The sequence below is a fragment of the Mauremys mutica genome, chromosome 13, assembly GCF_020497125.1.
Source record: "Mauremys mutica isolate MM-2020 ecotype Southern chromosome 13, ASM2049712v1, whole genome shotgun sequence".
NCBI classification, from domain to species: Eukaryota; Metazoa; Chordata; order Testudines; family Geoemydidae; genus Mauremys; species Mauremys mutica.
In genome coordinates, this window is record NC_059084.1 from 5,607,227 (window position 1) to 5,631,904 (window position 24,678).

The window sequence follows — 24,678 nt, forward strand, 5'->3', positions numbered from 1 at the left end:
ACCGGGCAGGAAGGGGAATTAATAAATGCTCACCAGGCATGTTGTTCTGCCTGGTGGATCCAGCTATATTCTGGGGGGAGAAATTTCCTCTCCTTCTTTAGTCTTCTGCAGCCCTCCAATGTTCCATCATGCTAGGACAAATGATATCCAACAGGGTGACCTTCTAATGCTGGCTGGGCTCCAGGAGTTGCAGCTGAATGTGGGGAGAGAAAAAAATACTTCACAGCTCTCAGGTCCTGGAATGGAATTCCCATATTTATTAGGACTCCACAGTGAATTTACACCTAGCTCTTCTCCTAACGAAGAACCTCCAGCCCTGCTGAAATAAAGTTGGCTTCTCATAAAGCTTTAGGGATGATTTCATCACGGCTAATGCTCGCATTACTTGATGCTATTTTATGTGTGCTTTCACTGATTTTTTTTTTTTAAATCTCTTAGCTATAAAAAGATTCCTACCCTTACACTAAACATCTTAAAAAACAAAGTTAATACTACAGCTGGGTGAAGTTTACTAAAGTGCTATTTTTAATATATTTTTTCAAAACTTTGAACCTTGTGAAAAAATACTTTTTCATAATCATTTTCACATTTTCCCTATTTCTCAACAGCTTATAGCGCCGATAAACATTTTTTTTCCAAATTTTGAAATTTCAATGAACATTTTTTTTAATTTTACATTTTGAAAAAAGGAAGTTTCACAAAATGTTTTCCATTTTTTTTTTGAGCAGCTCAGTCTAATGTATTGAATACCATAAAACCTGTCCCTTCTCCCTAAGCAAGCAGGGTTTCTGATGGGATTGCTACTAAGAGTTAGCAAGTTAAATGTTGTTCTAGCTGCCTAACTGCTATGCTGCATGTTTAAATTTTCAAGGACATTCCTGTCTACAGAGACAGGCAACCATTAAGTAGTCATTTTAGGGCAGACTGTCAGGAGAGACTTTTCCTTTTTTTCTTTCTTCCTTTATAGTTCTCTTTGCCTGCAATATAGGTTCCTGTGACTGAAAGTATCAGTGTATATCGGGGTGGAGAAGCAGTGCTAAAAATTGTTTAGGTGGTTTTATTGGATCCATTGGTATAATGATATATTTACTTGCAGTGTAGTATTCACCTGCTGAATAAATCTGTTTTGAGTTCCAGAGAGGGTGTGGTCCTTAGTGAACAAGGGAGAGAAAGCTGGAACTCAAGCTGAGACAAAACTTGAATGTTTCTGCCTGTAGTTGTTTTCTGTATAAAAGGAATGCTAGCTGTGATTCCATATAATATGACAGTTGGTGGGGAAAAAAATTGCTGTCAATTATGGGGAGCTAAAAAATAATTTGCAGCGAGACAAACCTAATATTATGCATGCAATAAATAAGTAAATAGTTTGACAATGATGAATGGGGGAAATGGTAGTGTTTTTCCTCTGTCCCTCCAAACTCAGCCTCTTTGTGCCTGGCTCTGCTTTTCAGTAATGAAATTGACATGAAAGACGATGGGCGCCTTAACTTGCTGCAGAATGGAACCCTGATGATCCAAAACACCAAAGAATCTGACAAAGGCGTCTACCAGTGCATGGCCAAGAACATAGCCGGAGAGGTCAAGACACAGGAAGTAGTTCTGCGCTACTTTGGCACTCCATGTAATTGAGCCTTAAACACTTCTTGACGGTCTGGATTATGGAAGGGAGTCAGTCAGATTAAGCCCTTCCTTTATTTATGTACACTTTGGCAAGTGTCTTCACACGTGTGGTGCTTTGAAAGTTCCTAGCTGGTTGGAGGGGTGTTATGGAGCAAAGGGAGGGATAGTACTAGTGAAGCCATTATTGTATGAATCCACCAGCCATTCCAACCCCTCAGAAAATTAACATAGCACACATGAAGGCTACTGCTGTTCTGCTCCTGCTCCAGAACCTTCAGAAAGAAGGGCCTCTCTGTAACTCTAATACAGCACCCTGGAGCCTGGATTGTTTCCTCAGGCTGTGCAGGAATGAGGATTTTCCCCAAGGACTCAGCTTGTGTAGCAAAAAGGGTCAGAAGGCCCCTGTGATTCATTGAGTAAAAGTCACTGGAACTGTGTTGTTACGTTCATTATCCACTGATGTTTATTTCTAGTGGCCCCCGTGTGTGCTAGGCACTTCGAGACAGGAGTCAGGGCTGAAGTACGTCTTCTGGAGGCAGGGTCCTGAGTCCAGGGAGAGAAGGGGATTGGAGGAGGGGAGGTTTGAGGGGACGGAATCGAAGGTGGTAAATAGGTGTTGTGGATTGCAGGCCTAAGAATATCACAGAACAGAAGGAGAGGACAAACACCCCAGTAAAGAGGATCTGCACAGCCCTGAGGCTTTCTCCAGGGACGGGCAGAGCATGGGAGCAGAAGCACAAGAATCGTAGGTTCGGAGTAAGCCAGGGTGGGGAGATTTGTGCGGCAGCCTTTATGGCCATGGATGACGAGAGCAAAGGGGAAAGGGAGAGGGGAGTAGAGCGATATCGCAGCCGAGTCAGTGGAGATGCAGAGTGGTAGAGGTCAGTTTGTCAGTTTGGAGGTCATGGAAGGGTTGGGTGGAGGGAGGCGTGATGAGACCCAGCAGACTCTGAACACATTTGAAATGCATTCTGGGTCAAGCCCCACTTTTCTGTGGAAGATTTGTTCTAATTTACCAGTGACGTTTGATTTGACCCGTTCTCAAGGGTCCTGCACAGGAGAGGGCAGCAAGGCCGCTTGTGTCTGAAATGTGTCCCTTGCTTTCAGCCAAGCCCAGCTTCGTGATCCAACCCCAGAACACAGAAGTGCTGGTTGGGCAAAGCGTCACCTTGGAGTGTGGGGTCTCTGGGCACCCACCGCCTCACGTCATCTGGACTCTGGGCACGGGCTCGCCACTCCCGAGCGATTCCCGCTTTGCCATCACCGGCTCGGGAGGGCTGTACATCCAAAACGTCTCCTTCTTGGACCAGGGCCAGTACAACTGCAATGCCAGCAACTCGGAAGGCTCCATCCAGGCTACGGCAAACATTCTAGTGCAAGGTGAGGGACTCAGTGACACTGGCTGGTGTTAAGCACTCAACTGCTGGTCAGGCCGCTAAACCCAGTGTACTGGGCCCTGTTCCGCTCTCAGTGGCTATTCCTGTGTGGCTGGGTTTGGTTTTTTCCTACTGCTCTGCCATTGTCTTCTCCCCTCAGATACTCCCAGGTTCCTGGTCATTCCCATTGATCAGACGGTGACCGAGGGGCAAAGCGTGGATTTCTCCTGCACTGCTGAAGGCCATCCTCCACCTGTTATCACCTGGACAAGGGCAGGTACTCTCTCCCCCCCCCCCCCCGTGTTACCTTCTCCTGTAAATACCCACCAGGCCTGGACGATGATGGCTAGGCTACTGCTCTGGGGCGTTCTGCAGCCGATGGTGAGTTATCACCCAGCTGAGCTGAAGGTTTATCAGCCTGGTGAGATGTCGGATCTCATGACATCCTTTGGGCTGGTGGTTGGCCGGAGGTTGAGGTGGATGGATAATGCGTGGCTGTTCCCACCACTTACTCTGTTCCCATACTTACTTAGTGTAACTCTAAAAAATGTTCATTATACTACATGAAATACCCAGGTTCTGAGTCACCCTCCCAGCTGCTTCAGGAGTGGCGTTAACGTGGTTCCCCTTCGTCCCCCCAGCGATTGGAAGGTGGTGTCGGGAGGCCATGGCACCGTCCTATCGTCATTGGCAGGGACGTGGAGGATTCTGGTGGGAAAGGGGCAGGCTGATGTGAGAGTACAGGGAGCCTAAGGCAGTCACTGAAACTCTTCCTAGGGGTCAAAAGAGGCAATTTGGCTTCTGTAGCCTGTAGGTACCAGTGAGGTCAGTCGCTTCACTTCGATTGAATTTCCTTTACCTTTGATGGATTAACTGCTGGCCTCAGGGCTGTAGCCTGGACTCCATTCTCTAAAGAGTGATTGTTCTGGCCTGAGCCTACAGGGCTGGTAGCTAGCGGGCATTCAGGGGTGGGTGAGTTCGTGCCCTAAATGACACCTGACCACACAGGAAGTGTTCACATGCAGACTGAGTTCATAATCAGCCATAAAGCAAATTAGGGATGACACCGAGGTAGGAGCAGCAGCTCTTCTTGTCCTTGGCTGGAGAGGTGGTGATTGTGCTTCAGGGCATCAATAGCAGGGGTCCGGGGGTTGTAGAGTGCGAATGGGCCGATTCCAGACGCACTCTCAACCACCCTCGGTGAATGGAATAGTAACACACACCTTCACTAACACATCATTCTGCTGTCGCAATCAGGTGGGCCATTGCCAAATGACCGGAGGCACAGTATCCTCTCCACCGGCACCCTGCGTGTCACGAGGGTTGCCCTGCATGACCAAGGCCAGTATGAATGCCATGCCATCAGTGCCATCGGAGTCAAGAGCCTCCCGGTGCAGCTTTGGGTGACGCCTCGAGGTACACCAATGCAGGCCAGCGTGTGTGGAAAATACTAGCTGGCAAATGGATTGCATTCGCTTTACACTATGTTGAGTTTGACACTATCTGGTGAGGAAGGCAATTTTCTGAATTCCTGGGCGATGGATTTCTCTTTGCCTTGGGGAGCAGAGGGACCATAGTAAAGTTCCTTTAGAGGATGGGGGAAATGCACAAGTCCAGGTTCTCAGCCAGTGTAAATCAGCATTGTTCCGTTGAAGTCAATGAAGCTGCCCAGTTTACATCAGCTCAAAACTCACCTGACATGGACAGTGACTGGGAGAGAGGGCCTACACCAGTGCTCATCTAGTTCATGAGTGTTAGTTTTAGTGCTCCTCATGGATCTTTCACTGAGTGGTGCCCTTCCAAAACCTACATTTAAATGCCGAAAAATACATTCAGGCTGGGACGTTGTCAAAGCAGCATAATGGAATGAGAATTGGGCATCAAACTGCTTTAGACTCCTTTGGAAATCCCAGCAGAAACATTTCATTTGGCTTGACATTTCCTGGTATTTCAACAACCACCAAACCTGAAACATTGCATTGTTGAGTTTAAGAAAATTAGCTTTGGGTTAATTTTTTGGTAAAAGTTTTCAGTTTTTGAAAACAAACTTTTTTTTAACCAAAAATCGTTTTCCATTTTTTTCCTCTTTATGATTTTGTTTTTTTCCACCGGGGGGAAAATAGTATTTTTTGTAGGATACTTTGAAAAATGCCAATTTTGATATTTTCTGTGAAAAATAATTGTCTTTTTTCCTAGCAGTGCTGGTTCTGGCACTCTGTATAAGTGGTAAATCTTACTGAGAGATCATTGTTCTGAACACTAACTGCCAGGACAAATTTCACCCCAAATTTAGATTTTCCTGAAATTGAGCTTTTGCAAAAGACAAGAACAACAGAAGTATTTCCATGATTTTTTTTTAAATTCCTATGGAAACAATCTTCTTAAACAAAAAACATCACCCACAGGGTTTGCCCACCAAACACTGCAGCATTGTGCCCCTGGTGAGACTGGGGGCAGGTCTACACTATAGGGTTAAGTCAACCTAAGTTATGCAACTCCAGCAATGTGAATAATGTAGCTGGAGTTGACGTACCATAGGTCGACTTGTTGCGGTGTCTACACCACGCTGGGTCGACGGGAGAAACTGTCCCATCGATTTACCTTACGCTTCTCGTTCCGTTGGAGTACCAGAGTCAACGGGAGAGCAATTTGTGGTCAATTTAGCGGGTCTTCACTAGACCCGCTAAATCAACACCTGGTGGATCGATCGCCACAGCCTTGATCCAGGGTAAGTGTAGACATACCCTGGGGAAATGAAACTGACTAAAATCACATGAGAAACTGACTAGCTGCTGTAAAATCATAGATTCATCGAGTTTCTCTTCTGCGTAACACGGTCCAGAGAACCTCACTCAGTAATTTCTGAATCAAGCCCATAATTACTGATTGAGCTAGAGGCTAGAGCAGATCATTTAGAAAGAGATTTGGTCTTGATTTAAAAACTCCAGGTGATGGGGAAATCCATCGTGTAATTGTCCGAGCTGAGAGAAATACAAACAGCAGCAGAAGACGAACAGTGAAATTTAAATGAGAAAGGGTTTTAGTAACAGAGACAAGGAAAACAGATGATGTTTTAACTTGACAGTGTCCCTTTAAATGTTGTTTGAGACAGGAGACAGGAGTCTGGGAGCCTTATCACTCTTTGGTGAGATGTTACTAACTCAAACCTTCTCACAGTTGCTCCTAACAAAGAAATTTCTTGTATTTATTCCTCTGTTTCTTCACACTGAACAGTGATCCCTGTGTTTCTTCACCCTCCACAAGATGTGGTAGCTGAGACTGGGCAGGATGTTGTGATCACCTGTGCTGTCCAAGGAGATCCACGACCCACCATCACCTGGGCCAAAGTAAGAGAATTACAATTCCATAGTCACCCTGTACCCAGCTGATAATCCCCACGCTGCAGTGTTCCTGCTACTGTGTCATTACTAGAGCAGAGTGAATCATTGATTTTCCGGTTCACTGGCTGAGCCAAAAATATCTGAAACAAATTCGGTTAGTTTCAAACCGAAACTGAATTTGTTGTTGTTTTTTGTTGTTGTTTTTTCTTGCTGAAACAAAAAAATGAAAAACTTGCATTTGGGCAGAAAAGAAACGTTTCTGATGTTGATTCGAATCAATGTTTCAAAACTAAATGTTGAGTCAAAATGACATTTTTGAAATAGTTTGGTTTTGATTTTTGTCAAAACGAACTATTTCGACACTTCCCAAATTTTTGTTTTCAGTTGGCTGGGGGTGGGGTTTATCGGCCGACATTCTTCACCAAATTTGACCGGAATTCATGAATAATTTCAGTGCCCCCCAAAATGCATTTTTCAGCGAATGTACTATTAACCAAAAAAAATTCAGTCAGCTCTAGTCATTACTAGTGCTGTCACGGTTTTAAATAAGCTTGCATAGTAAATATGGGAGAAGAAACACTTGATGGAAAACAATAAGGTTTTGAGGAGAGAAAAAGAAGGGATAGCAGTAGCAGTTCAGTTCAAATAGGAACTGAAACATTATTTTTATTATTGTTGTTTGTTTTATTTTATTCCTATTATTATTGCTGTTTATTATTTGTATTATGGTAGGACTTGGGACCCACAATAAAGATTAGTACCCATAGTGTTAGGCCCTGTACAGAATTCTATTGGCCTGAATCTTCTCATTTAGGGCTTGTCTTCATATGGAGCTATACAGGAGCAGTTATTTCTGAATAACTCCATGTGTGGACCCTCTTACTCTGGAATAAGGGTGCCTTGTTCTTGTTTAGCTTAATGCACATGAAATTATGTTGACTTCATTGTGGTTAGTCCAGAGTTACATCAGTGTAAATGAGAGAAGAACCAGGTCTTACATATCCCTTGGCTTCAGCTGGAAAGCAAGAAGAGACACCACAATCCAAAGAGAAGGGCTGCTCCAACTTTTGTGATTCTTTTGCTTGTCTCTGAATATTTGACATTTTACTTCTTTGTAAACTACTTTTAGATTGGCTGATGAAAAGCACTATACAACAGCTATGTATTTATTACCCAAAGCCCCAACTCCTGGAGACAAGCAACTGCATGAGACTCTCATTTTCATTTATTTTTTAAAATAAGTTGCTAGCTAGCCTTTATGGTTACAAAGAAAAGATTGAAAATGTGACCTGAGTTTGGCCTGAAGGCTCAAAACTCAGAAGGCAAAGAACAAAAACCCTAAATTTATTTCTTTTGGATCTCATGATTTTATCCCAGTCTCATGATTTCTGGGGGCCTGACTCAAGATGTTTGACTGTTTGGGGTTCTTAATACTGGATATGTCTGACCCACCCAAGGCCACGACGGTCTGAGATCTCATGAGAGAGCCTGATCCTCTAGAGGTTCAGAAAAGCCTCTAAATTTTGATTCCTCATCTGAACCAAACCTGTTGATACTTATCCCTTGCTCTTCTCAAATTTTAATGTCTGTATTGCAGCAAAACGATCCCAGCTTCCTGCCTCTAAGCTAGTATAGAATATGGAGGAAAAAGTAATACATGAAATGAATGAATATATATGGATTATAAGAACAGTCAGACTGGGTCAGGCAAGATCCATCTGGTCCAGTATCCTGTCTTCCAACAGTGACCAGTGCCAGGTGCCCCAGAGGGAATGAACAGAACCGATAATCATCAAGTGATCCATCCTGTGTCATCCAGTCCCAGCTTCTGGCAGTCAGAGGCTTAGGGACACCCAGACGATGGGTTGCGTCCCTGCCATCTTAGCTAATAGCCATTGATGGACCTGTTCTCTATGAACTTATCTAATTTTTATCTGAACCCAGTTATACTTTTGGCCTTCACAACATCCCTGGCAGTGATTTCCACAAGTTGACAGTGCACTGTGTGAAGATGTACTTCCTTAGTTATGTTTGTTTTAAATCTGCTGCCTAGTAATTTCATTGAGTGACTCCTGGTTTGCGTGTTATATGAAGAGGTAAGTAACACTTCCTAATGCACTTCCTCTACACCAGTCATGATTTTATAGACCTCTATCTTCTCCCCCCTCAGTTGTCTCTTTTGCAAGCTGAACAATCCCAGCCTTTTTCATCTCTTCTCAGGTGGAAGCTGTTCCATACCCCTAATCATTTTTGTTGCCCTTCTGTGTACCTTGTCCAACTCTAATAACTTTTTTGAGATGAGGCAACCAGAACTGCGCACGGTATCCAAGGTGTGGATCCACGGTATCCATGGATTTATATATTGGCAGTGTGACATTTTGTATTTTATTATCTATCCCTTTCCTAATGGTTCCTAACATTCTCTTAGCTTTTTTGACTGCCGCTGCACATTGAGTGGAGGTTTTCAGACAACTATCCACGATGACTCCAGAATCTTTTTTTGAGTGGAAGCAACTAATTTAGACCACATCGTTTTGTGTGTATAATTAGGGTTGTTTTCCAATGTGCATTACTTTGCATTTATCAACATTGAATTTCATCTGCCATTTTGTTGCCCAGTCACCCAGTTTTGTGAAATCCTTTTGTAGCTCTTTGCAGTCAGCTTTGGACTTAAATATCTGGAGTAGTTTTGTATCATCTGCAAATTTTACCACCTCACTGCTTAGCCTGTTTTCCAGATGATTTATGAATATGTTAAACAGTACTGGCCCCAGTACAGAGCCTTGGTGGACACCGCTGTTTACCTCTCTCCAGTCTGAAAGCTGACCATTTATTCCTACCCTCGGTTTTCTATTCTTTGACCAGTTACTGACCCATAAGAGGATCTTCCCTCCACCCGATGACGACTTACTTTGCTTAAGAGCCCATGGTGTGGGACCTTTGTCAAAGGCTTTCTGAAAGTCCAGCCAAACTAGATCCCTGGATCACTCTTGTCCACATGCTTGTTGATCCCCCAAACAATTCTAATAGATTGGTGAGGCGTGATTTCCCTTTATAAAAGCCATGTCACCATATCACGTTCATCTATGTATTTGAGAATTCTGTTTATTACTACAGTTTCAACCATTTTACCTGGTGTTGAAGTTAGGCCTGTAATTGCCAGGATTGCCTCTGGAATCTTTTTTTAATAATTGGCGTTAGATTAGCTACCCTCTGGTCATCCAGTACCTAGCCTGATTTAAGTGGTTGCATACCACAGTTAGTAGTTTTGCAGTTTCATATCGGAGTTCCTTCAGAAAAATACAATGTAGGTTTGGCAGCAGAGGGAGGTGGGAAGCTGGACGAGAGTGAAACCAGTCAGAACAATTGCTGGGGGTAGGGTGAGGGGTGAAAAGGACTGATGTCCTTTTTTTTTGCTTTCAGATACTTTTCTGTGTTGCACAGAGATCTCCTGACATCTGCTGGCCATGCTGATCAATGACAGCTGTGTGTGTGTTTCCTAGATAGAGCAGAGTCTAGGCTGAGGGATTCTCTCTGAAACGTCTTCCTGTTTTTTGATCATGCCACAGGAGGGTATTCAGATCACAGAGAGCGGCAAGTTCCATGTAAGTCAAGATGGGACCCTATCCATTCGAGACCTGGGAGTGGCTGATCAGGGCAGATATGAGTGTATAGCCAGGAATACCTTTGGATTCACGTCCAGCACCATGCAGCTGACGATCACTGGTACAGTGTCCCTTGGCTTTATCGCGACAAGGTTCTCTCTTTCTCTTGCTCTGCTTACATATTTCCTGTGTGGATGCCTGTACTTTTAGAGAACAAGTATCAGAGGGGTAGCCGTGTTAGTCTGGATCTGTAAAAGCAGCAAAGAGTCCTGTGGCACCTTATAGACTAACAGACGTATTGGAGCATGAGCTTTCGTGGGTGAATACCCACTTCGTCGGATGCACAGTTATGTTACTCCATTTGCTTCCTTACGGGCAGGTCATTCAGACACCCAGGCTTGCGAAGGGTGGGAGAATGAGAACAGCTCTACCAATACAATGACAAGCTTTTAAATGCTTGCTTATAACCCTAATCCATTGGGGGAAGGGAGGCGTTCTCCATTTTTCACACTACTGCTCTGTGTAAGAAGGTAGGAGAAGCAGAGATTGTAACGAATATCAGCCAGAGAGGTAACATCACGGTGGTAACCCTTGGAGGGAAGGGAAGAATCGAGGAGGAAAAAATTGGAAGAAAAGCAAGGGCGGTTTAAAAGCATTTCTCAAGTACGCAGGGGTGAATAGCGTGCATAGCACATCATTTATTAGATTAATTTAGTCTCCTTCTCTGTGCATGAATTGACCGTGAGGCCTTTAGGATGTTGTCTAACTTCTTTGTTGTTTGAAATTACTCACAGTTTAATTAATGTGATTTTGTTCGTGGTGCTTAGCTTGTTTTCCAACAGCACACATTGCATGTCAGTTCCCACTGTCAATATCCACATTTGAGCTGGGTTGATTACCTTTGGTGTGATGTGCTGGCCACAAGGTATTGTCTGGTTCTGAATGGGCAAGGGGGAACATGTAGGGTTTGTCTGATTCTGCCCAGCAATCAGGAGGTGCTTTGATCTAGGTAGTGCCACTAAAAACAGCACTGAAGTGGTGGCAGCATGGGCTAGCTGTTCGAATACATATCCAGGGTTGTACATGAGCAGCGAGCCTGTGCCACTGCCCATGCTGCTGCTTCACTGCTATTTTTGAGCAAGCTAACTAGATTGAAGCTAGCTCAGGTATGTCTACACGTGATACAATCACACCTCCCAACTGAAGTGTAGACATACCCTTAGAATCAGGTTTCTGAAGTGCCTACTCCTGCGTACAGGCTCATGTTAAAAAACTCGCTCTTGCCATGAACGTACCTGTCAGTTAACATGTTCTTTAGAAGATCTGTGAACATGACAGCGGGGCAACGATAGCTGAAGCAAATTCAGATATCTTATGCAAGCGAATGTTCACAGACCAAATCTTGGGGTGCTCCCTAGGTCTAAGGTGGCATATTGTCATCCTGCGCTGTGGTCTCTTGTATGCTGGGGCAGTGATTTCAGTACATAACTATCCTGCAAACTGAGACACAAACCTACCCCAACTTGTTTCTGATGACACACGGCAATGAAGTTCTATTTTGTAGTGGACACTGATGCACAAAAGCCTCGCCAAGTTCTCTCAGGGTTGGAAAACCAAAGTAAAATGAAGTCATTTAATTTCCTCATTCTCTCTTGATTCCTTGAAAGCCACGGACGTTGGTCGGAGTGGCGACACCTTTGTAGCCACGTCAATACAGGAAGCCATCAGCAGTGTGGACCATGCTATCAATTCAACGCGCACTGAGCTGTTTAGCAAGTAAGCCTGCTTGGGGATAAGATCTGAGCTGCAGAAGTGACAGCTGATGGAGATCAGAAATACATTGGGTGGAGATGCTCTGAAAGCATGTATTATACCTCACTGCTATAATTCCATCTCAGGTTTCTGGTGATCCAAATTAGTAAACATAGGCTCGATAGCAGGGTAAAAAAATCATAACGGGGAGACCCGTTTGACTGTAGAATTGTCTTACAAAGGAATCCCATCTCTCAAGTCCCTTGAGACTGTTTTGTAGGAGACAATACAGCTGGAAGAGGAATGGGATTGTAATCTTGAGCTGTTCAAAGAGACCGAGCACACAAAGAAATAAAGGATCAGCACAGTCAGTATATAAATGCAGGTGACTTCATTCATTGCGGGGCAGTGGAGCAGGCCAAAAAATATGTATTTGAACTTTTTTCTTTACAAAAAGTAGCAAAGGATTAAATGGAAATTTCATAAAAGATGTATTTTAATTGAACATTTGGGGGTTTTCATAAGAAAACCAAAAAAAAAAATTGGCCTTTAACCAAAATGTTATGGTATTCGGGTTCCAAAAACTGAAACATTTTTGAAATTATGAATAATTATGAAAATATTCATTAATTTTTTTTCATTGGGGTGGGGGTGGAATCCTTTCCTAATCAGGTCTAGCAAGCAGACTAGTTAAATTACTAACATGAATACTTGTTGGGATATCTCTCCTGAATAGGTCTAGATCAGGGGTCGGCAACCTCTGGCACGTGGCTCGCCAGGGTAAGCCCCCTGGTGGGCCGGGCCAGTTTGTTTACCTGCCGCATCCACAGGTTCGGCCGATCGCGGCTCTCACTGGCTGCGGTTTGCCGTCCCAGGCCATTGGGGGCTGCAGGAAGTGGCGCAGGCCGAGGGACGTACCGGCCACCGCTTCCCGCTGCCCGCATTGGCCTGGAGCGGCGAACCGTGGCCAGTGGGAGCCGCGATCGGCCGAACCTGCGGACGCGGCAGGTAAACAAACTGGCCCGGCTTGCCAGAGTGCTTACCCTGGCGAGCCCCGTGCCAGAGGTTGCCGACCCCTGGTCTAGACTGTGACTCAGGGTTCCTGAAACATCTTGTTAACATCAGGGAAATATTCATTTCAGTAATCAAGAATCCCTTGTAGCCCACTTTTAATTTTCTGAAACAGGCGACCCAAAACTCCCAATGACTTGCTGGCACTCTTCCGTTACCCCCGGGATCCTTACACCATCGAAACAGCCCGGGCTGGCGAGATCTTTGAAAGAACCTTGCAACTGATCCAAGACCATGTCCAGCAGGGATTGATCGTGGACATGAATGGCACAGGTATGACAGGTTATTTCTGATCCAACAGTGGAACATCAGGAAATTCAGAGGAGAATAAAGTTAAAAAACAGCAATGCCAGACTGTTGCAAGATGGGAAGTCAGAACATTGTACTAAAAGTTCAAAACACTTAAATATCAGTAAGTAGAGACATAGACTGTCCAGGATCCAACACCAGTGATTAACTCTGCCCCTTATCCTGACCATCCATCTTCCATCCAACTTTCAACTATAGGCATGAAGAGCATAGAATGCCCTGTAAAGTGGAAAGCATAGCCCAGTGATTAAGGCCTGGGTTCACTTCCACACTCTACCACAGGCTTCTCGAGTGACCTAGGGCAAGTCACTTAGGCCTAGTCTACACCTCAAACTTAGGTTGGCTTAGTTACATGTCTCAGGGCTGTGAAAAATTCACGCTCCTGAGAGACGTAGTTAAGTTGACCTAAGCCCCAGTGTAGACACTGCTAGATGAATGAAAGAATTCTTCCATCAACCTAGCTACCGTCTATGAAGGGGGTGGATTTACTACAGTGATGGGAAAAACCCCTTCCATTGCTGGAGCAAGTGTTTAGACAAAACCAGAGTAGCTGCAGTTATGCTGCTGTAGCACTTGTAGTGTAGCCACAGCTCTGGTCTGTCTCTGTGTCTCAGTTCCTCATTTGTCAAGTGGGGATAATGCCTTCCCACTCAACAAGGCTGCTCTGAGGATACCTACATTAAAGATTGTGAGGTGCTCAGATGGCAGCCATCTTATGACTATAAAGACATAAAAACAAAACAAATGTACTAATTAGGGACTGGAAACCAGGCCCACCCTCATGGCATAGCCCGGCCCAAACACCATAACATCATACATTACCCTCTCTGTAATGTTTATACCAAACCCTGCTTCCATCTACCACTCCATGATGGAGCCAGTACCTCACTATTCTTCCTTCACCCTCCCACAATCAGTTGCAGGCCCTACACTCCACATACCGGCCAGCGATCAAATTGGCCTTGTCCACCCTCAGGATACTGATGACAGATCCCAACTAGCCCTCGTGTGGGGTGGCACGGTGTGCGTCTCCGATGGCCATGCTCTAATGTGTTGTTTTGGAGTTCCCTCACAGGCTACCGTTACAATGACCTGGTCTCCCCTCACTACCTGAACATGATCGCCAACCTGTCTGGCTGCTCCGCCCACCGCCGCACGCCCAACTGCTCTGACATCTGTTTTCACAAGCAGTACAGGACCCACGATGGCTCCTGTAACAATCTCCAGCACCCGATGTGGGGTGCGTCCCTCACAGCCTTCCAGCGCCTCCTCAAGCCGGCCTACCAGAATGGCTTTAACCTGCCGCGGGGCTTCTCTTTGGCGGAAGACTCCAGGGAGCTGCCCCTGCCGCTGCCTCGTCTCGTCTCGACAGCCATGATAGGGACAGAAACCATCACCTCTGACGACCAGTTCACTCACATGCTCATGCAGTGGGGCCAGTTTCTGGACCATGACATGGACCAGACGGTGGCAGCCATTAGCATGTCGCGGTTCTCGGACGGGGCACCCTGCAGCGAGGTGTGCACCAATGACCCACCATGCTTCTCAGTCATGATCCCAGAGAACGACCCCCGGGTGAGGAATGGGCGCTGCATGTTCTTTGTCCGCTCTAGCCCCGTGTGCGGCAGCGGGATGACCTCCCTGCTGATGAACTCCGTCTACCCCAGGGAACAGATCAACCACCTGACCTCTTACATCGACGCCTCCAACGTCTACGGCAGCACGGAGCAGGAATCTCAGGAGCTGAGGGACCTGAGCAGCCAGAGAGGGCTGCTGAAACAAGGGCAAGTGGTGCCCAGTTCAGGGAAACACCTCCTCCCATTTGCAGTGGGGCCGCCCACCGAATGTATGCGAGACGAGAACGAGAGCCCCGTGCTGTGCTTCCTGGCAGGAGATCACCGGGCCAACGAGCAGCTGGGCCTCACAGCCATGCACACCCTCTGGTTCCGGGAGCACAACCGCCTTGCTGCCGAGCTGCGGACCCTGAATCCCCACTGGGATGGGGACACACTCTACCACGAGGCGCGCAAAATGGTGGGCGCCCAGATGCAGCATATCACCTATGCACACTGGCTCCCCAAGATCCTCGGGGAAGCTGGCATGAAGGTGCTGGGCGAATACAAAGGCTATGACCCCAACGTCAACGCTGGAATCCTCAATGCCTTCGCCACCGCAGCCTTCCGGTTCGGACACACACTGATCAACCCCGTCCTGTATCGGCTGAATGAAACCTTCCAGCCCATTCGCCAAGGCCACGTCCCTCTACACAAGGCCTTCTTCTCCCCTTTCAGGATCACCCAGGAAGGAGGGATTGATCCTCTCCTCCGTGGTCTCTTCGGGGTCCCTGGGAAAATGCGGGTCCCCTCTGAGCTCTTGAACATGGAACTGACCGAGAAGCTCTTTTCCATGGCGCACTCTGTCTCGCTGGATCTGGCAGCAATCAACATCCAGCGAGGGAGGGACCATGGCATCCCCCCATACAATGACTTCAGGGTCTTCTGCAACTTCACGTCGGCACAGAAGTTTGAAGACCTCCGGAACGAGATCAAAAACCTGGAGATCAGGGAAAAGCTCAGGAGGTACTGTGGTTTGGGCCATGAATTAATTTTAAATTTTAATTTTTAAATTTTAAAATTTAAAGATCAGTCTACCAATCATATTGCCCTCCCCTAGCACCTATCAACTGATCTGCTCTACTGCGATGGGGTTCAGAAGCCAAGGGGATGGCCGTGGTATAACAACTAGAATACCTGGAGACTTTCAAGCAATCCCTTACTTCTCAACCTCTAGTACTGATCAGGGATTGGTATGTTACTCTTTGGGTTTCAACCTGAGTCCCTGGTAGCTATTTTCCAAGAGGACTAAATTGCCTGTTGTCTGTCTGGGTTGCTACTCCTTATTGTGCAGTTAGGCCCTCCCTTCTGTCATCTAGGTAGCTCACAGTAGTTACTGTCCAAATGTTGCCCGGATGAACTCCTTGTACCCAGATTCCTATTCAACTGAAGCAATATGCCAGCCGAGATCGCTTTCCACCCTCTGATAATCTTTTCCTTTTTGCCTCTCACTGTGCAGTTTATATGGGACTACCAAAAACATTGACCTGTTTCCAGCACTGATGGTGGAAGATCTTGTCCCTGGGACCAGAGTTGGACCAACACTGATGTGCCTGCTAGCAACGCAGTTCCGAAGACTCAGAGATGGGGATAGGTACCATCATCTCTGGTCAAACCAAAGCCCCCAGTATTCTGCTTGGGGAGATCACTCCTCTTGGGGAGACACAAAAGGAGCAACTCCTGATTTCCCCTGGGTTCCAAGGCTGTGATGGTTCTTTGGGTAGGGGAATAAGAATGTAGGGCAGGCTCTGTTCTCCTCCCTTCTGCTCAAGGACTTATGGCAGTTCAGGCATCTTATCTTGTTCTTAGTTTAAAGATTAATTCACTTGGGCTTCATTGTTACTTTCAAGGTTCTTAAGTTGTCATCTGCTGTGGGAATGCTAGAAAAGTATGGGTGTGGGGACAGGGTGGGGAGCTTAATTCGGGGCGAATTTGGTGCATGTGATATCAGTAGTGCCACTGATCACTCTGATTACCTGCAGAAAGAATGCAGGCAGGAGCTGTGTGAGCCAGGGCTTCACAATCCTAACCCACTACACTTTAGCTATTGCCATTCTGAGCTTGTCTTGGGATGGAACTGGTTCTACTAGGTATCCCGCAGGGAGGGAAAGAGTCGGACTTGAGTAGTCGCCCCTTACGGCCTGTGAGACCCTTAGAATAAGGCCACTTTAAGCCACAAATTAAACTCAGGTCCTGAAATGTAAATACTGGTGCCCTACCCCATTGCACATCCCCCGCCCTGCCTGGCCTTTCCCCACATCGTGGCCTCTCCTCGCTCGGCGTTACTGTTTGTTAGCCTCAGTGACACCATGGCTTGCAATCCCCTGTAGGTTTTGGTATGAGAATCCTGGAGTCTTCACCCCAGCCCAGGTGACTCAGATAAGGCAGACGTCGCTCGCTCGCATCATCTGTGACAACAGCGACCACGTCCGACAGCTCCAAAGGGACGTGTTCAAGGTGGCATCCTACCCCCAAGGCCTGGTCAACTGTGAGGAGATTCCGGCGGTCGATTTCCGCATGTGGCAGGACTGCTGCGAAGGTGGGCGCAGTGCCGCTGCTGTGCCGATCGGCACGTGGGTTCAGGTTGGGATGAGTCCTTTTATGCTCTCTCTCTAAAAGAGATACAAGGGATGGTTTTATTATGTACGTAACTCCTCTGCAGGCAGGGAGTCACAGCTCATTCTTGTTCCATATCATTGGTATTTCTGTTGCGCTTATGAGCCCCTGTCATGAACCAGGACCTCGCTGTGCCAGACTCTGTACAAACACACAAGAAATATCTGTATATCTGTGCAGGCAGTGTGGCCTGCACTGGCACCCAGGAGACCCGAGTTCTAGTCCCAGCTCTGCCCTGCTGGGTGACCTTAGACAAGCCACTTCCCCTTTCAGTGCCTCAGTTTCACCATCTATAAAATGGGATAACGACACTCACCTGTGGAAAATGCTTTGAGATCTACTGATGAAAAGCACTGTGTAGGAGCAAGCTGGTATTATTACTATTAAATACAGATGCATGCTGTGTATTTAACAACCTGCTTATATTTAGGCAGGGGTCTCAAAATATGATGGGTTCCTCCTTCCCCCTGATCCTAGCACTTCTGGTCCTGTGGCCAGTCAATCCCCAATAGCCTCCAGTATTCTACCCCTTGGTTCAAGTGGAGCATTAGCATGATTGCACCCCCAAAGCGTGCAGCCTAAAAAACAGTGGGCAACTGTAGAAGGGACTGGCTGGAAGGCAGCTGCTGCAGCTGCTGCCTTTTGCCCTGGGCAAGAGGGGCTGTTGGTAGGCAGAGCTGGAGAGAGAGATTGGCTCGTGCCAAGCCCTGGGAATTAGTGAAGAGGGGAAGAAGACAAGAGGGAAGAGAATCCAGAAATTCTCGGAATTGGCGCCTTATTATTCCTGGCTCCTCTGAGCTTCGAGATCCCACTCTGGTTTCCCTTCCTCACTTTCGCCCTGAAGGCACCATGTCACAAACGCTGCCCTTCCAGCCAAGAAGGGCCGGACGGGGCTCACTCCAGAAACCGTCAGTGCCACTCCGTCCTTCCCCCTCCACACACTGCCACCATCCCCGAGAGCAAGTGACCAGGCGTGGGACTCAAACCCCGCGCCCCAGGCCAGTCCTGGAGGAGTCGGCTTTGATCTTGAAAGGTCAGATACTGACGTGCCAATGCTATAATGGGCACTAATTTCTGGGGGCGTGGAAGCAGCGCAGCCCCTCACAGGGTCAGACCTTTGGGTCCCTTTTGAATCAGCGTAACTCAGCCTGGAGCGGCCCAGAGAAGGCTGGGTCTCCTGATGTCAGCGTGATCGCCAGGGGCCTTTTGAAGGAGCAAACTTGGGTCTGTTGTCTCCATAGGGAAGGATGCCGACGCCCTGAATAAATTGTATGTCCTGAAAAATCAATTGGCTGGATTCTTTATTAAGTTAACTTCTGCTGCAACCTGGGCACCCCTCCTTGCTGGTGCAGCTGTGGCCCTGCCAAGCCCTGCACCCCAGCAGGCCCACCTCCCTCCAGCATGTCAGGGGAGGAAGGGGGCACAATGAAGCCACTCAATGACTTCAGTCCTCCACTGGCACCAGTGGCTGCAGTTCTAAGTGGCAGTGGGGGCCAGCACTCAGAATCGGGGCGTGGAGCTGGCTCCCTGGTGCTCTCGCCCCTACGTCGAATGGTGCTCCAGCCCGGGAGAGGTTCTTGCTCCATGTGCTTGTGCAGTGGAACGCAGCAGCGCAGAACCGCTTGATGTAATTGTTCTAGCTGCATAACGGACGATGAAGGCTTATGCTGAGTGGGGAGATTGGAGGGAGGGGAAATTCAAACAAAAGAGCAGGACTTCCAGACTGAGCATCACTCCAGGGTCTCCTTTCCCTTCCTCCAGACTGCAGAACAAGAGGGCAGTTCAATGCTCTTTCTCAGCAGTTCCGGGGCAAGAGGTCTCCCGGCTTCAGCTACCCAGAAGAAAACCCTTCTAAGCACAACCCTGCTGTCCCAAGGTGCGGTACCTCTGCATCTTTCACCCTCCCTTTCTCTACTGTCACAACGGTTTTCAGTTTGTGTGTGCACGTGCATGTGATCATTTGAAATCTGCCAACCGGAGCTGAGGACTAGACTGCAGGGATATTTGCAAAACTAAAGATATCAGATTATATATGACTGAATAAGCTGTTTTGTCTAGAGAGAGTGTTGGATTCTGCTAAGATCCGAGCTATGGTGCTGTTTAAGGAACTATGATATCGCACAAATACAAGCTTCAGCCTGCTCCAAAGCCCATTGGAGATGGTAGGAGTCTTTCTGTTGAGTTTAATGAGCACTGGATCAGGGTCCTGTATTATTGACAGTACATATGCAGGTATTGTGTGCTGCGCTTTCCCTGTGAAGTGTCATCGCCAGGTGAGAGCACATGAAAACAAGAGAAAATGAACATTGTAGGGCAGATTTTCAAACTCTCAGGAGCCTAAGGCCACGCACAAAAACAAACCTGCAATTGCACATCTAATCAGTATGTAGATTCACCAAAGTGTAAATTTGGGGTTTGCACTCACAGTCATGGTATTTGCTTGTGCAAATTAGGCAAACAGTTGTACGGGCATTTCCCCGGTGACTCTTGGCTCTTGAACCCTTGAGAATCTGGCCCTTAAACTCCTTTTGATTTAGAAAAGCAGGAACATCAAACATAGAACCTGAGTGTACAGCCAGGGTCACACTTTTAAATACCCGCACAGCCAGGAAATTCACGAGTGAACGTTTTCACAACAGCCTTCACTTTCTCTGTCCCACCACCCCTTACAGAAACGAAGAGTCTTCCCATGACCAGTCTTCCCAGCAGGACCTTGAGTCCTTTGTGGCTGACCTAGAAAAGACCGTCTCTTTCCTACGGAAACAGGTAGGACTTCATATGGCACCGGGGCTCGTCCCCTCACCCACCCGTGAACAGGATGGAGTGCCCTGTATAAAGCTGCCAAGTGTAGTGGGTGTGGCTGAGCAGAGGGAACTAGGGGTAGCCCCAGGAGCCGGAGGAGAAGGGCGGGGCTGGTAGGAGACTCTTGCTGGCTAAGGATTACTGTTGGGGGTTCACCTTTCTCAGACTCCGTCCCAGAGCCCTGAGGTCCAGCCTCGCATCTTCCCCGAGGCTGCCTGGCCTTCTGAAGTGCCTCCAGAATGGGACTCATTCTCAGCATCCCTCTGCATTTGCTCCAGCAGTGCAGAGGCATGTACACATTGCACTTGGCAGTGGGAACGAAACATTAACCAGCCTCCTCCTAATCTGAGGGCGCACTCAAGTTTGGGGAGTGCAGGCTGCAGAATTTTGGGTGGGGAGAGGAGCTCGGCGAATTCCCCACCTGGCAGCTGGTGTTATCTTTGTCTTGATGTCTCAGGTCAACGCATTAGAAGGTCAGCTGAGGTGGTGGCATAGAAGCACTAATGAATATAGACGGTGGAAGACGACTGGAGAGAAACGGAGAAAAAGATGATGACCCCATCTGCTAATGTGAGGTCAGAGCACGTCGGCTGGGCCACCAGCATGGGAGAGGGTGCAGGGAAGGCTAGATTGCTGCCAGATGGCTGATTATTATTATTACTATTTATTATTTGTATTATCATAGCACCTGGGAGCCCTAGACATGGCCCGGGACCCCACTGTGGTAGGCAGAACAGAGAGACAGTCACTTCCCTGAAGAAGTTACAATCTAAGTACTGTACGTGGGTTTACTTTATCCACAAATGATGCCCCCAAATCTCACAGCCCAAAAGGGTCTCTAGAAGGCCATGTAGGGAGCTCAGATCACAGACCAGGGTGGACGGAGGGACTCTCCTATATATACTTTGTACAGCTGTGTTCCCCTGTAACTCGGCAATAGCTGTACGGAGCCTGTGGACTGCTGCTCCTTCTCGTGTTAGCAGGCTCGAGAGCTATCCGTGCTGTAGCCCAAAGCCACGGGCCCTCCAGCCAGTGCGCTAAGTTCATGGGGAGTGGTGCCTGGTGGGAAGCAGCAGGAGCCCACTTAAGTTATTTGCCTTAGGAAAGCACCATGGAGATTCTCACACCCCTGAAGGAGATTAAAAATGGCCTGGCTGGCAGTACACCCAGTTTAAGAGGGGGGGGGGGGAACCTGTAACGTAACCAAACCAAACCAATCCACTAAGCGGGTATCACAAACAGGAAGCCCCTGCTCTGTGTGGTGGTGATGCCCATCAACCACGCTAGGGCCAAGGGCAGACAGATTGCACAGCTGTGCAGCACGTCCCCAGGAGCCGTCCTCTGCAGAGAGTAAATGTTTGGGAAGCCTATTTGGAAAGAATGCGTTTTAAAGTAGCTCAGTTTGCTTGCAGCAGAGGCTGGACAGCTATGTTCCCGAAGAGTGATGGTGGAGGACAGAAGGGGAAGCTTTAGGGGGGAGGGATAGCTCAGTGGTTTGCGCATTGGCCTGCTAAACTCAGCGTTGTGAGTTCAATCCTTGAGGGGGACACTTAGAGGATCTGGGGCAAAATCAGTACTTGGTCCTGCTAGTGAAGGCAGGGGCTGGATTCAATGATCTTTCAGGGTCCCTTCCAGCTCTCTGAGATAGGTATAGCTCCAGATATTATTGTTTATACATTAGAGGGCTCTGGAGCCTCTTGCTTTTATTTGATAGGAGCCGTTATGCTGCTGTTTGCACTGCAGTAACATCCAGAGGCCCCAGCCCCTTGCTGCTGGGTGCTGTACAAAGACGTAACAAGGAGATGATTCCTGCCCCAAAGTGCTTACAGTCCACTTGGTCTCTTTTCCTTCTCCCTAGGTTTTCAGGTGATCTGTACACCTCACACTGCTCCGCCTCTCAGCCAATCTTCTCCACCCAACATGACGGCCAGTGAGAACAACGTTCCATCCAGTCTGACACCTCCTGTACCACTCCACCCCAGGGCAACTGTGCTTTCCCTGGTACCTGACTCTCTGCACTGGCAGCTTAGAGCCCCTGAACCGTCTCTACCCCCCTCCGCTGCAGGGGAAAGGTTCCTCCCAGCCTGCAAACCTCTGCATTGCCCTGGTTTAGGCAAGCATACCTGCAGTCTGCCACGTGCCTCTAGGATCTCGCTTTTCACCAGCAGAGCCCTCGCTCAGAAAGCAGAGACAAGTTAAAACTGCTTTGATGCCATCATCCTGTAGGCTTTCCTCCTCCAACTGCTGATCACATCCGCTTAGCTTTTGCAGCAGGTATTCCTAGGGCACCCAACCCCATTGGGAACATAGCGTACCTAGCAACACTTCTCCCAGACGAGCCGTCTCAGACAGCAGGGTCAGCAAGGATTTGGAAAATCTGATCTCGCATGTTTAAATTTAAAAAAATCTTCTTACATAATTGAGCGAATGAGAGCTTCAGGGACTGTGAAGCACTACTGGCATGGCCTGCAGTTAACGCAAGCAGTGACAAGAAAACCCCCCATCCATTGGAAATATTCCTCCCATCCTGGGCCTAGAATGCGATACTGGAAACAGAAAGGAGCTCAGCTTACCCTGGATGCTTTACTTCCTCAGTCATGTTAAAACTAGTGGAATCTCCCCAATTAAATCTCAGCAAGTGAATCTACCTTTTGCTGCCTCGTGGTCACAAACGTTTCTTTCGCTCTGGACTGCGCTCTCCACACTTCGACCTTTATGCGTTTTAGCTGGGTGTGTGTTTCCATCCATCTTTCCCCTCCTAAGGCTTTCAGCTGGAAGATGTATTTACAGTGTAAATACAACAGGACCTGACGCACAACCTCAGATAATTAAATGTAATAGCCCTCTAGTTAATAGCCAGGAGCGGCTGTGTTCCATCAGTTAGCTACGTGGAGAATACCGGGTGCTGTATTTGACACATTAATGAATGTAAAGTGTTGCTTGTATTTATTATTCCCAGGTGCTCCACAGCTAAACAAGAAACATGTAACCAGCTTTTGGGGGCTACTTTGGAGGTGCTTTTCAGTGGTGCTATAATTTATACCCCTGGGACTCCACGGTAGCTGAAAACTTGTGTCAGTCACGGGCAGATAGTTATGTTCTTAGAAAAAACTGAGTCCTTAGTTATCTCTGTTCCTGCCATCATCCCTTTCTTTTTCCCAGCCTGTATCCTCCCTTTCCCACAGTACAAGGGTCATAAACTTTTCCAAATATGCTTGTTCTTTTTTTCTTCTTTTTAGGCCTGTTACTGAATCGAAGGGACCCAAAGCCTGTGATGCCCCTGCTAGGACTTGGAAGTTATTATAGGGAAATAAAATGATGCTAGAAAAGGGGTGTGGCTAGTGAGATTTTATCAACTATTTCTTGGTGTGCCAAGGTGGATGAGGTAATGTCTGTTATTGGACCAGAAGATGGTCCAATAAAAGAGATTGGCTCACACACCTTGTGTGTCTCATATCCTGGGACCCTGTATACATACTTCTGTGGGACGGGGTGTGTAATGCAAGTGCCAGCTTGTAGGGATGGTAGAAGCTACACTTGGATGGTTAGCTCAGCTCAGATGCAGTGTCTGGTTCTAAGTGGCATTTCTACTTTTCTAGCTATGGTAGAAATGAAGAATCAGGAGGAAATGCTCAGCTGCTGTAAATCGGCTAGTGTTGGCTTTTACTTTACACTGTCTGAGGGTCTGGCCCCGTGGGACTGGACAGAGGTCAGAGGGAGTGAGTCCAATATTCCAGGTCTCTTTCAGCACTCGACATCAATGGAGTTACAATTTTCATAAAGGGGTGTGTGTGTGTGTGTGTGCGTTCAGTGCTCATGAGCATTTATCCTGAGGAGAGCCGATAGTGCTCTACTCCAACCCCATCCCAGGTCACTCGGGAACCCGGTGGCCCCACTCTGAGCAGCCCTGTGGACTCTGGAACAACAGTCCATAGATTCCAAGGCCAGAAGGCACCATTGTGATCAATGTAGAAGACAGGCCAGAGACCTGCCCCAAAGCAATTCCCAGAGCATATTTTAGAAAAAAGTCCAAGCCAGCACTTGGGGGGGGGGGTCCTGTGGGCCATACCCTCAGCTGCTGTAAATCCTCATAGCTCCACTGCCTGAGGAGCTAACCCTATGCCTTTTGCCACTCAAGTTTGCTACGTCAGCGAGTGGACGGGGGATTTACTGCATCAGGGAATGGAGGATTGGCTACCTAAGGGGTGTGAAGTTTAAGGAATGTAACTTTATAATGTATCCAGGTGAGTAGACGGCTCTTATGACCACAGTATCTAAAGGCTCCTGTGAGTTAAAAGATGCAAAACCATGACAGATGCAATTCCTAGAGCCAAACTCAAATGAAAAGAAAAAATTGAGATCCAGATAAGAGAGGTTTTCAGCTAAATTTATAACAGTCTGAATTTTGCTACTGAAGTGGCCTTAAGTTGACCACTTAAGTGATCTAGCTTTGCCACTTCATTGAAAATTGCAACTTCGGCTGTCCGGATTCACCACTTAGGCGCTGTGGTCCTCTTAAGTAGAACTCTTAAGTAGCTGAGACCACTTAAATGACATAATTATTCACTAAACC

The 24,678-nt window shown here is 47.3% G+C and overlaps 1 protein-coding gene across 1 annotated transcript in view; it reads left to right on the forward strand.

Moving 5' to 3' along the window:
• LOC123348870 (peroxidasin homolog) overlaps positions 1–24,135 on the forward strand; it is a 60,510-nt gene extending 36,375 nt beyond the window's left edge. Inside the window, 15 exon segments of the mRNA XM_044986556.1 lie at positions 1,452–1,621; positions 2,728–3,000; positions 3,157–3,273; positions 4,254–4,412; positions 6,231–6,343; positions 9,907–10,063; positions 11,610–11,718; positions 12,881–13,038; positions 14,150–15,653; positions 16,147–16,281; positions 17,018–17,226; positions 19,065–19,179; positions 19,976–20,069; positions 20,563–20,680; positions 21,964–24,135. Coding sequence (XP_044842491.1) covers positions 1,452–1,621; positions 2,728–3,000; positions 3,157–3,273; positions 4,254–4,412; positions 6,231–6,343; positions 9,907–10,063; positions 11,610–11,718; positions 12,881–13,038; positions 14,150–15,653; positions 16,147–16,281; positions 17,018–17,226; positions 19,065–19,179; positions 19,976–20,069; positions 20,563–20,658 — 3,409 coding nt within the window. The 3' untranslated portion in view covers positions 20,659–20,680; positions 21,964–24,135.
• The last annotated feature ends 543 nt before the right edge of the window (positions 24,136–24,678 follow it).